General features: G+C 45.6%; 1 protein-coding gene across 1 annotated transcript in view; it reads left to right on the forward strand.

Moving 5' to 3' along the window:
* Positions 1 to 12,287, forward strand: part of GABBR2 (gamma-aminobutyric acid type B receptor subunit 2) — a 336,630-nt gene that overhangs the window by 193,336 nt on the left and 131,007 nt on the right. The window contains exon 6 of the mRNA XM_058673018.1: positions 2,154 to 2,354. Within this exon, the coding sequence (XP_058529001.1) occupies positions 2,154 to 2,354 (201 nt within the window). The remainder of the gene's footprint in view (positions 1 to 2,153; positions 2,355 to 12,287) is intronic.

Genomic DNA, 12,287 nt, shown 5'->3' on the forward strand with positions numbered 1-12,287 from the left:
CCAGAACGAGCGAGGCGAAGGTCCCATAGCATCAAGGGAGTCCAGAGGAGGGGTTGTGCTCCCTGCCTCCGGATACTGGAAGGATTCTTTGATTCCACGTTATCTGTTTAGGCCCCAGAACCAATGGGTGGAGGCCATGGAGATGCAGCTGGCTTACATCAAGGGACAAACCCTCCAGCTTGTAGTTTCAGTGCCTTCCACTCCCCCTATAACTGTGAGAGGCTCCTCACTGCAGGCCAGGCCTTCTCAGGTGTCAAGGAACTGTAGAGCAATCACCTGTTGTCACCCCTGTGACCCTAGACCTGACAGTAACACTGCACTCCCCTCCAAAACTTACCAGCAACCATGGCCCCTGCTTCTGTGCTCAGACTCTGACTTAAGCTCCAGCACCCACATTAAGGGCAGCCAAAAGCTTCCAGAATCCGGAGCAGTCTCTCCGGCTGCTGTCTGCTCCACATCCTCCTGGCCTTTCCTGCTGAGTCCATTCTAGGCCAAAGAACACCACGTGCTGGGACATGAGTTTCTTCCCAGCAGGTACTTCTGATGTGGGTGACTCCCTAGTTGAAGGGCTGGCTCTGGTTCAGGTTTCAAAATGTGACCAATGTGTCCCAGAGGACCTGCCACCCTTCTGCAGTCTCTAAAGTCACTTCTGACCCCTCTGGTCCCTACTAAGGATGTATGTGCTCCTGGGAATTCTGTTGTGTGCTCAGTGTTGGTGGGCCAGAGTGTGCCCTAAAGACAGGATAGTCCTGTGTGCACTTCAGCTGACAGAAAGCGCCCTTTGCCCAGTGTAAGATAACTGCAGTTAGAGGAAAAGCCAGAGACAGGTGCATGGGGACATTTTGAGGACTTTTGTCTTGTGCTGGGAGTCAGGCAGTGAGTCTTGGCAGCCTTGGAGGTGGCAGACCTGGCTTTGAGGCCTGTTTTTTGCTCCTGGATGTGTGACCTGGAAAGATTGCCCTTTTGCCTCTCTGATTTTGAATTTCTTTGTCTGTAAACTGAGGAATTTAACCCTGTCCTCAACATCTGCCAGGGCAAATGTGGATGACAATCAAATAGAAAGTGTGGGGCCCAGTACAGTAGCCTAGTGGCTAAAGTCCTTGCCTTGCATGTGCCAGGATCCCATATGAGCACCAGTTCTAATCCCGGCAGCCCCACTTCCCATCCAACTCCCTACTTGTGGCCTGGGAAAGCAGTCAAGGATGACCCAAAGCCTTAGGACCCTGCACCCATGTAGGAGACCCAGAAAAACTTCCAGGCTCCTGGCTTTAGATCGGCTCAGTTCTAGCCGTTGCGGTCACTTGGGGAGTGAATCAGTGGACAGATCTTCCTCTCTGTCTCTCCTCTCTGTATATCTGACTTTACAATAAAAAATAAATAAACATTCTAAAAAAGAGAAGGTGTGCAGAACATACACCATGTAAGGGACATGTACAGATTTGTGTTCTATGATCTGAATGTGTACACCTTTGTGCTTTAGGATAAAGCTTTTCATGTTGCCAAGAGACAGCATATATAATTACATGCTTTAAATTGGCCCCTTTAAATTGTCCTCTGGCTTGGGTCTTGAAGCATAACCTGGGCTTTTTAAAAAGAGCCATACAAGATTAGCATCATGAAACCTATCTGGCATAAGGCTGCTGTAGATGCCAGGATGGCTAATTTGACAACATTGTTTCCTGGGGCTTTTTGTTTATTTAAATCTAAAGACTAGAAGACATTTTGCTTCCCCATATACCTGGTGTGTTTTATTAATGATAATGCAAACTATATAAATAATCTCATTGTCCTTTTCTTTTGGGCAGCCATGGAATTCCTGGTGAAATATGGAAGCTTTAGTCAGTTCATCTCTGTTTTGCTTTTACTTGTAGTATACAGGTTATGGTTTACATTTTCCCAGGCCCCTAGGATCTGGATTTTTATCCAGGGTTTATAACTCTGTCATGCATGCTGTCAGTAACCTACTTTGGGTCATTTCAGAGACAAGGAGAAAACCAAGCATGTTAAAAAAAGAAGAAGAAGAAGAAAGAAAGAAAGAATTAATCGTCCTCTGGGAAGAGGAAGCCTGACCTCCAACTGCCTTCCTTACAGGGCACCAAGTCGTGAGCAGATGTCTGTCTCTTGGTACCCACCCATTCCCCTGTCTGTTGCAGGCATACGAGGAGAACATGTATGGCAGTAAATACCAGTGGATCATCCCGGGCTGGTACGAGCCCTCCTGGTGGGAGCAGGTGCACACAGAAGCCAACTCATCCCGTTGCCTCCGGAAGCACCTTCTCACGGCCATGGAGGGCTACATTGGCGTGGACTTTGAACCCTTGAGCTCCAAACAAATCAAGACTATCTCAGGCAAGGTCAGTGCTTTGTTCTGCCCACTCCAGCCCCCATCCTCTTGTCCTTTCCTCTTCTTGTCTTGACAAAACAACAAACAAGGCACCAATCTTGCCCAGGCCTTTGCTGTGTGACTTAGAGCACATCATTGGACTTCTGTGACTCTTGCCTGTAAAACAGGGTGGGGGGCGAGGGTAGCCAGCCCTCTCCTGGATGGATAAGGATGCTGCAAGCCTGAAACCCACCCCAAGTATGGAAGATATGAGGCCCTGCCTTGTAACAGTGACTTGAAGATGATTACATTTGGCTGGGGCCCCAGTCCACTTTCCTCCCCCGCTTCTGGAAGTCACCTTACAGTATCCTCAACACTGTCCTGGAGAAGATGGAAGTCTCCTCAGTAGACATACAGGCCTGAGCCCAGTGTTGCCATCTATCAGACGTGTGAACGTAGCATGAGCTCTCTGAGCCAGAACATCCATATCTGCATGGTAATGGTAGACAGTCTGCTCTGGCCTTAGCAGGTGGATGGGTCAGGGGACCAGCAGGGTGCCTGGTGTCTCCAGGAGACACCAGAAGAGGACCTGAGACCTAGGGCTTTGGGTTATTGACTCTTGCCCTGAGTGTCCTTGGCTATTGTGGAGACCAGGTGCTAGGCTACATGTAAAAACATCTCTAACATACACTGTTCTCTAACAATAGACATATCATCAAAAGCCAGGTGACAACAGTCTAGGCTCTAGACTCTGTTGGGATTTCTGCCCAGGAAGATGCAGCGTCCGTCTCTCCATGTTGCCCACTGGTCAAAATACCGTACAACAGTGATGTCACTCTTTTCTGTCTTCTCTGACTGTGGATAGTTGCATGTCTACCCAACCCCAGCATTTGTGCAATTCCAGTTTCATTTAAAGAACAAGCTTTGTAATAACATTAATATGTGTGTGTATAAAGTATACTTTATATATGTTTACAGGTAACCCTGCGCACATGATTTATTGATTTGTCCAAAAGTGGCAGATTATTAGGGTACATTCAGTAAAAAAATTCTGTAGATCATGGGTGGCATCATGGGTAGAAAATGACACAGGAAACGTTTTCATACCCAGCTCAACACATATATAAAAATTGTTGGAAATATTAACCAAGGAGCAGAAATAACTCACTTTCTTGCCATGCAGGTTATTTTGAAATGTGTCAAAGTTGGCAATTTATTAAGATACTTGAATCCAGGGATAGGTTACATTTTAATCTAAAGATAATATGAAATTGGAGGAAAATACCAAAAAAAAAAAAGGAAAAAATCATCCAGGAAGGCAGATAGTGTAATAATTAGGTGGAAAGTCTTGAGGAATTGTGCAGGGGAGACCTGTGAGAGCAGAGGGGGTGAGGCCAGTGAGAAACTGCGAGACAGGAGTGGGAATTTTGCCCATGGTGGGGAGCTACTAAGGGGTACGAGTGGCAGAAGGTGTAGTTGTCACAGTGCTCTCTGGAGCAAGGGTTTCAACACTGACCCTAGCATTGCTCAGTTCCCTTGCTATCTCAGTTTTTTGTCTTGGGGGTTGGCCTCTTCCAGGCCAGGGACACCTTGGGCTTGTTTCCCCCACCATTGTGGGTGACCCACTCACAGGTTTTCCAGGGTTGGACAGAGCCATCAGCATGGCGTCTGAAAGTTGAGGGGCCCCAGTGCCCATCCTCATAGATATTGAATCAAACAGTGGCATGACTAACAGCAAAATTTAAGGGAACACCAAAACCCTTTATCATCAAATTTTTAAAAAAATTTCTCTTGGAAGTAAGAGGTACACAGAGAAAAAGAGACAGACCCTCCATCTGTTGGCCCCAGCCAACATCAAGAAACCCAAAGCCTCATCCAGATTCATGCTGTGGGTGCAGGGACCTAAGCTGTCCCCCGATGCCTTCCCAGGTGCATTGGCAGGGATTGGATTGTAAGCCGAATAGCTGAGTTTGGACTGCTGGCCTCCAGAACTGTGATAGAATCATTTTAAAAGAGAATGATTTTGGGCTTGGCGGCGTGGCCTAGTGGCTAAGGTCCTTGCCTTGATCCCACATGGCCGCTGGTTCTAATCCCGGCAGCTCCACTTCCTCTCTGTCTCTCCTCCTCTCAGTGTATCTGACTTTGTAATAAAAATAAAATAATAAATCTTTAAAAAAAAAGAGAATTATTTTAAAGATTTATTAATCTATTTATTTGAAAGACTACATGACAGAAAGGGAGAGAGAGACACAGAAAGAGGGAGATCCTCCATCTACCATTTCACTTCCCAAAGCCTGCAGCAAGCCAGGGCAGGGCTAGGCCAAAGCGAAGAGCCAGGAATTCAATGTAGGTCTTCCCATGTGGGTGGCAGGAATCCAAGTACTTGAGCCATCTTCTACTGTCTCCCAGGCACATTAACAGGAGGCTGGGTTGGAAAAAGCAGAGGCGGGACTTGCCAATCCCAGGCATTTCATTACAGAATGCAGGCATCTCGAGTGGTGACTTAACCCTCTGCACCATGGTATTCACCCCAAGTTCTGTTTCATGCTTCCCAGTGTGTGGAAATTTATTGGTGCTCCAGCATTCTAAAGCACTCACCCAGCAGGTCAGGAGAAAATCCAGGGCTTGGGGCCAAGACTCCTAATGCCAACTAGGCATCAGACTATCCACTAGAAGCATGGCACACTTACAAATGCATCCAGAGGCCCAGTGTGGTAGGCTAGTGGCTAAAGTTCTCACCTTGCATGTGCCAGGATCCCATATGGGCACCACTTCTAATCCAGGCAGCCCCAGTTCCCATCCAACTCCCTGCTTATGGTCTGGGAAAGCAGTCGAAGATTACCCAAAGCCTTAGGACCCTGCACCCACGTGGGGGTGTGGGAGACCCATGGAAAGCTCCTGGCTCAGAAAAAGTGTCAGATAGGTTCAGTTCCAACTGATGCAGCCACTTGGGGAATGAATCAGTGGACAGAAGATCTTCCTCTCTGTATATCTGACTTTCCAATAAAAATAAATAAATCTTTAAAAAAGAAAGAAAGGAAAGAAATGCTTCCAGATCAACACTCAGATAACACCTCTATGGGAAGTAACTCAGCAAAGCACCAGGTGCCCACAATGCGGTTGTTACATCGCCCATGAGATGCAGTCAATTCTGCTGAACCCAGACTCTCCCTGGAGAAGCAAGCCTCTTGCTAGAGAAAGCCAGACAAGTGGGCACAGCAGCGTCCCTTTTTGATTGTCTTCTCCCAGTTATCTCTCCTATGTGCCTGTCTGTGGTGTCCTGCTGTCCCCAGCTGTTGCCATTAAACCCAAGAGTTTTCTGTTAAGAGGAATAACCCAGTCCTGGGCTCTGGTCCTCTCATGAACTCTGGCCCTCCCCAGTGCCCTACTGCAGGGTTTAGTCTTCCAGAACCTGATGAGGGCAGCCACTGGCACTTGCTTTGGGCCTTCTTCTCCAGCTGCTTCTGCTTGTTGAGTTCTGTGCTACTGCCCTGTGGACATCCGCCATTCCAAGTGTTAACTGCCACTTTCAAAATTCCATCATATTAATCTCCATTGTGGGCCCTGACAATTCTGGCTGAGCCTCTCTGTTAAGTACAGGCCTTCCCTGTCACCATCCCCTTGCTTAGACACAGAGCTGGACCGAGGTGACACATGTGACTATCCACAGAGCCCTGGCATCTGTAGGGACCTCAGGAATGATCCCAGCTCTTCATCAAAGACACAGGCTCATTGTTGGAAAGAGTTTGAGATGTTTTCTGGCAAGAAACATCTGCAATCAATGGGTTTGTTTATGGATGTTTATTCAACATGGCAGTATTAGAGGAAACTCCAAAAGGAGTGATTCCCAGAGCCCATGACTTATGCAGACCTGCTACCATCTCAATGCATCTGCAATGTGAACTCCTTGACCAAGAACATGAAGGGATCTAGAGTAGGGTAAGGGAAAGTGCCATGGCCACCTCTGTTCCTCATCCTCCTCTACAAAGCTATTTTTCCTTCCTATTCCTCTGAGTGTCCACTCCCTGGGAGTCAGGTGGCATGGCACAGGGACACAAGCTTAGAAGGAGGGACACAGTTCTAGGAACACCTACTGGGTCCACTGTCCAGAGTTGGCTTCCTTAGGAGGTCAGCTTCCACATACACACACACACACACTTGGGTTTTTACTGGGATTTTACTGACTCTCTAGATTAGGGGGAAATGGTGCCTTAATGAGACGATCTCCCAACCCATGAATTTTATATAACCCTGTACTTATTTATTTCTTTGATTTCTATCCAAAGTCCTCTGAATTATCTGTATAGACATCTTATACATACTCTTATTTATTTCTAAGCATTTGATGTATTTTGTTAATATATATGCATAGCATTGGGGGCATACTTACAATTGGGATTTCCAAGTCACAGAATAGGCCTGTGTTTACCTTTAGTAGATACTGCCAAGTGCAGCTCCAAAGGAGTCATCCCAACTTACACCCCTTCCAGAGATGGCTAAGAGTTCCATTCAGTTCACCTGTTCACAAATTTGGGATTTAGTCAGCTTTTACATTTTAGCCAATCTACAAAGTGTGTCAGAGAACCTTGGTTTAAGTTTTAATGTGAGTTTCCCTGGTGACTCATGAAGTTGGAAATCTTTTTGTGGCATTGTCATTTTGGCATGCCCTTCTGTAAACTATTGGATTCAATGCCTATTTCTTATTCATTTTTGGAAATTCTTTTATATTATGGATATAAATCCATTGCCCATAATATGCATTGTTAATGATCAATTATTTATTTATTTATATTGGAAAGACAGATTCAGAGAGAGAGAGAGAGCCTGCATCTACTGATTCATTCCTTAATGGCCACAATGGCTACAGCTGAGCTGAGCTGAAGCCAGGAGCCAGGAGTTTCTTCCATGTCTCCCACGTAATTGCAGAGACCCTAGGACTACAACCATCTTCCACTACTTTCCCAGTCCATATGAGAGGGGCTGAATTGGAAGTGGAACAGCAGTGACTCGAACCGACACCCGTATTAATGCTGGCACTACAGGTGAGGCAGAAGATTAATGTGAGAAGCCACGACACCTGCCTTTATTTCTTCTCTTATTCTGTAACTTATCTTTTCATTTCTTCAGATACTCTGATAACTAGAAATTCTTAATTTTAGCATGATTTAATTTATTAGTCTTCTTCATGGTTAGATGATTATGTCCTAAGTTTTTTTGCCCAGCTTAACACTTGAAGACATTTTCCTTTCTTAACTTTTAAAAAAGATTTATTTATCTTGAGAGGGAAAAAGACAGGAAGGGGGAGGACGGGGAGGGCAAGAGAGAGAGAGAGAGAGAATTCCCATCAGCTGGTCCATTTGCCAAATATGCACAGCATCTAGAGCTGGACCAGGCCAAATCCAGGAACTAAGGACTAAGAATTCAATCCAGGTCTCCTGTGTGAGTATCAGGGACCCTACAGCCTGACCTGGCACCTTCTGCCTTCCAGGTCTGCAGTGGTGGGATGCAGTTAGGAGCAAAAAGCAGACATGGAATGCCGACACTCTGATAGGGGGCATGAGCATTTTATCTTGTCTCTTCACCTCCAGGCCAGATACCCCCAACCCCATCTTGTCCTTGAGCATTGTATTACCTCTCTCACAGGTGTTGACACTATGCATGCAATTGATGTATGTATGGTCTGAGTGAGATAGAGATTCATTCTCCTTTTAAAAACAACCAGTTGACTCAGGGCCACTTACCAAAAAGACTCCCTTCCTCTCCTACTCTGGGACACGGGCTACTATAACACCTCTGCCACAACTGTGCATTGTGTGGATCTATTCCTGGGATGTCCATAACCATCTATTGATCTACTTGCCTATCCTTTAACTAATAATGCCCGATGGTCTTAGTTACTTACATTCTATGAGACCTGACAATTGGGTGTGTGTAAGTCTTGAAGATTTCTTGGATCTTCTGGGTCCCAATTCCATTATTTCTCTAGACGTACTCCCATATTTGTGCTTCCTTTCCACTCCTCCCTGAATATCAGTTCCACTTAGGATGGTTATTTTTCTGCCTGGAAAAATCTGCTTCTGCTTGAGACAACTTCTCTCAAGATGTGCTTGTCTGAATGTTCCCTCTTTACCCACTTGATCCTGAAGTACTTATGAACTCAGTGTAAGGAGCTGGGTTGTCTATTGCTTCCTTTCACAGCTTCATGTTTCCTGTCATTCCATTGTCTTCTGATTCCATTGTTTCTATTTAGTCAGCTGTCAGACCCGTTGCTCTTTTGAAGATGATGACTGTGTTCTCTAACTGCATTGAAGAGTTGATGTTCGACTTGGTCTTCTAGGTTTTACTATGCTGTGCTTGTATTCAACTTGACTGAACTTCACAGAGTTCCCTGCGCTTCATCACTTTGTAGATTGATGAGTGTTTGGAGAAGCTTCATGGTAGATTCTTTAAATGTTGCTCCTGGGCCTGGCGTGACAGCCTAGTGGCAAAGTCTTCATCTTGCATGTGCCACGATCCCATATGAACACCAGTTTGTGTCCCAGCTGCTCCATTTCCCATCCAGTTCCCTGCTTGTGCCCAGGGAAAGCAATAGATGACGGCTCAAAGCCTTGGGACCTTGCACCCCCATGGGAGACCCGGAAGAAACTCTTGGCTCTTGGCTTCAGATCAGCTCTAATTCTGGCCATTGTGGCTACCTGGGGAGTAAATCAGTGGGCGGAAGATCTTTTTGTCTCTCTTCTCTCTTCTGTCTAAATCTGCCTTTCCAAAAAAAACCTTAAATCTTTTTTTTTAAGGTGCTCCTGTCAGTGTCTTTCCTACCAAGACATATTTCACACATTCCACATATCTCTTGGGCTCATTTCTTCTTTTCTCTCCTTTTTCCTCTTGTGCTTTAATTTCAATATTGACTATGAACAATCTATTTTCTGCCATGTCTAATATGTTGTTTCTTCAATTCACTGGTCTGTTATATTACCAGAATTTCCATTTAACTTTTTCATGTGTGGCTTGCAGTTCTCTACTGATATTAGGCATCTTTTAAGATTTTATTTAACATACAAATAAATTCTGCTCTTTTATGGTCTATACTTCATTGTTTCAAAATTTAAAATACCTCGCAGTTTGCTTCTAGCCTGTTTTTTTCTTCTTTTCTTTTCTTTTTTTTTTTTCTCTTTACTTCCTTCTCTTTTAGATATATTGCTTGGCCCCATCTCCTTCTGTACTGTATGAGTTATAATGAAATACAGTGTAACTAAACACTCAAGGGGACCTTTCTCCAGAGATCTGTTTCTCTTCAAGCAGGCAGTTTGAAAGGGGCAGCTCCCACTCCCCTTCATCCAACCCACACATGACATGTCCCTAATTTGGTTTTCATTTTGTAAGTCCTCATCTGTTTGAGTTTGCCCTTCTTCCTCATGTTGGGCCATTTATTGTTCTCAACTGAAATTCTAGAGTGTTTACCAACCCTAGGTCCCATTTTTGCCTTCCCAATTCTTTGAAGCTTAGCAGTTGTTTTCCCTGATCCTTTTGGTTGGGTTTTTAGCTCTTTGCTTTATTCAACATAGTTATACAATATTTCAAGTGAAAATACCACCCACAGATGCCAGCATTATGATAGAGTTGGTGAAACCACACCTGTGATGCCAACATCTTATATTGGAACACCTAACTGAGTCCCAGCCTTTCTTTCTCTCTCCCTGTGTGTGTGTGTGTGTGTCTGTGTCTATGCTTTTTAAATAGTCTTTTTTTAAAAAAAGGACAAGAAAGTACCACTGATAACCCAAGTCTCCCTTCTTTCTAGTCCCTTTTTGTCTGAGACTTCCTTTGGAAACACTGAAGGATAGTTGGAGGGTTTCCACCCTCAATGACCTGAGAAAAGCTCAGTGTTTCTCTTCAGCTAGTTTCCCTACATATAGCACAGCAAATGTCTACTTAGGAATAGCCAGCAGGAGGACTGGGCCCAGCTTAAAGCATTCCTCTTTCCCCTGGAATATCAGTCCCTCCATCCTGGAGCCTGGATGCTCTCTGATGCCTTCGAAAAGCTGCGTTTACAATTCATTTACGATGTTCTCAGTGGTAGCTTTGGTGTGACATACACTATTTCATCCTAGAATGGAAGCCTGACCTGACCTAGCTATAAAGGAGGGGAAACTCACTAAGGGAAAGGCATGAGCGGGGCCATCGCGTGTGGAGGGAGCAGCCATATCCACCATGATGCCACAGGACACCAAAGCAGGCTGAGCTCAGGTTACCAGAAGCCAGGGGGACCATGCGTTCCAAAGACAGGTCTCAGCATCACACACACACACACACACACACACACACACACACCCTGAAGGGGGGCGGGACTCTGCCTTGGGAGATATTACAGCCTCCCAGGCCCAGAGGAGTCTTCCAGGAAACTCAGCTATGGAGCAACTCAATGGTCAGACTGTCAGAGGAGTTAGTCGGGAGTTTGTAGCATGCAATTGGCTAAGTTCACTAGGTTCCTGACTCTTTAGCTGGCACCTGCATGTCACTACCCACTACTCCAGTGAGCTCTGAACTGGAGGATGGCAAGCAGCCGCTAAAATAGCTTTAACGCCCCCTTCCACTTCAGGCTATGGGATTCGCATGTCCCATGAGGAGGGCTGGAGAAAGCTTCTGCCCGTGGAGCCTCTATGAGGGCCAGATACAAAAGTGAATCTGTCCTCCCCTTTATTCTCCCCTCTTCCATCCTCAAACCCTCTTATCTCTCAGAAAATGAGATTCTGTTGCATCAAGACAACAAATCTGGAAAGTCTACTTACATGGAGTGGGCTAGTCTGGGACCCTACCCACTATTTATCATCTAGTTTCTATGAGATAATATGCTCCACAGTCCAACAACTGCCTTATAGAAGTATGCTGGAGCACAGCCCATCAGGAATGGGGACAATGTACATGAAGTTATCTTCTTAGAAACTTTTCACCTCTCAACATTGAACTTGACCTTGATGGGTGGGTAATTAATCACTGTTCAGAGAAAGCTTTACGAGGGAAGAAAGTCTTCTGCTGGAATAATGGGATGCCTGCTCTGAGAAAACTATTACTTTTTCTGCAACAATCGTGAGCGTCTCTTCATACTGTCATTATTGTGCCCAAGGGATATTGGTGCTGGCGTCCCTTGGGAACAGTGATGAATGGCCCAGGATATAATGTGGTAGCAGAGACAGCAGGAGTGAGGTCACCTTGCAGAGCTTAGCAGCACCTGTGTCCTGTTCCAAGGACTCTTCCCACAGAAACGTGGTAAGCAGCTGTGCGCCCTGGGCTTCAGCTCCCTCCCACTCCTCCTCCTGAGAAGAACAGCAGATTTATGAATTAGAAAGGAAATGGAGTTGAGAGAAACACACCTGAAAAGTTGTTCTAAGAGCTGGTGCTGGCCTAAGGTCAAATCCCATAAATATGATCCCTCTCCTGTTCCCACCGAAAAGCAACCAACCAACCAGCACAAAACCAAACCAAGCCTGGTATCTAAGGAGTTAAAAAGTGATACTGAGCTGGGAGGACTGCCCAAGGTCTTGGGACCCTACACCCACATGGGAGACCCAGAAGAAGCTCCAGTCTCCTGGCTCTGGATCAGCTCAGCTCTAGCCATTGCAACCACTTTGGGAGTGAATCAGCAGATGGAAGATCTTCCTCTCTGTCTTTTCTCCTCTCTGTATATTTGATTTTCTAATAAAAATAAATAAATCTTTTTTTTAAATAAAAGTGGCACTCAGCTGTCCATGGCCAGTCCATACTAGAAGTGTTCAGTTCAGGCTCAGGTCTGGACCTCTGATTTTAGGAGGAACCTGGAGACCCTAGGAGGATGCTCAAGGCCAAGTTCAGGTTGGAGGGCCGGGAAGTGTCTAGAAAGACCACCTGACAGGGATCAACAGCTGGAACCAACGGGTTCAACGAGGGGTAGCAGCAGCCCCTGGAGGCTCTTGAGTGGATCCAAGGG

The sequence above is a fragment of the Ochotona princeps genome, chromosome 14 (genome assembly GCF_030435755.1).
Source record: "Ochotona princeps isolate mOchPri1 chromosome 14, mOchPri1.hap1, whole genome shotgun sequence".
Classification (NCBI taxonomy): domain Eukaryota; kingdom Metazoa; phylum Chordata; class Mammalia; order Lagomorpha; family Ochotonidae; genus Ochotona; species Ochotona princeps.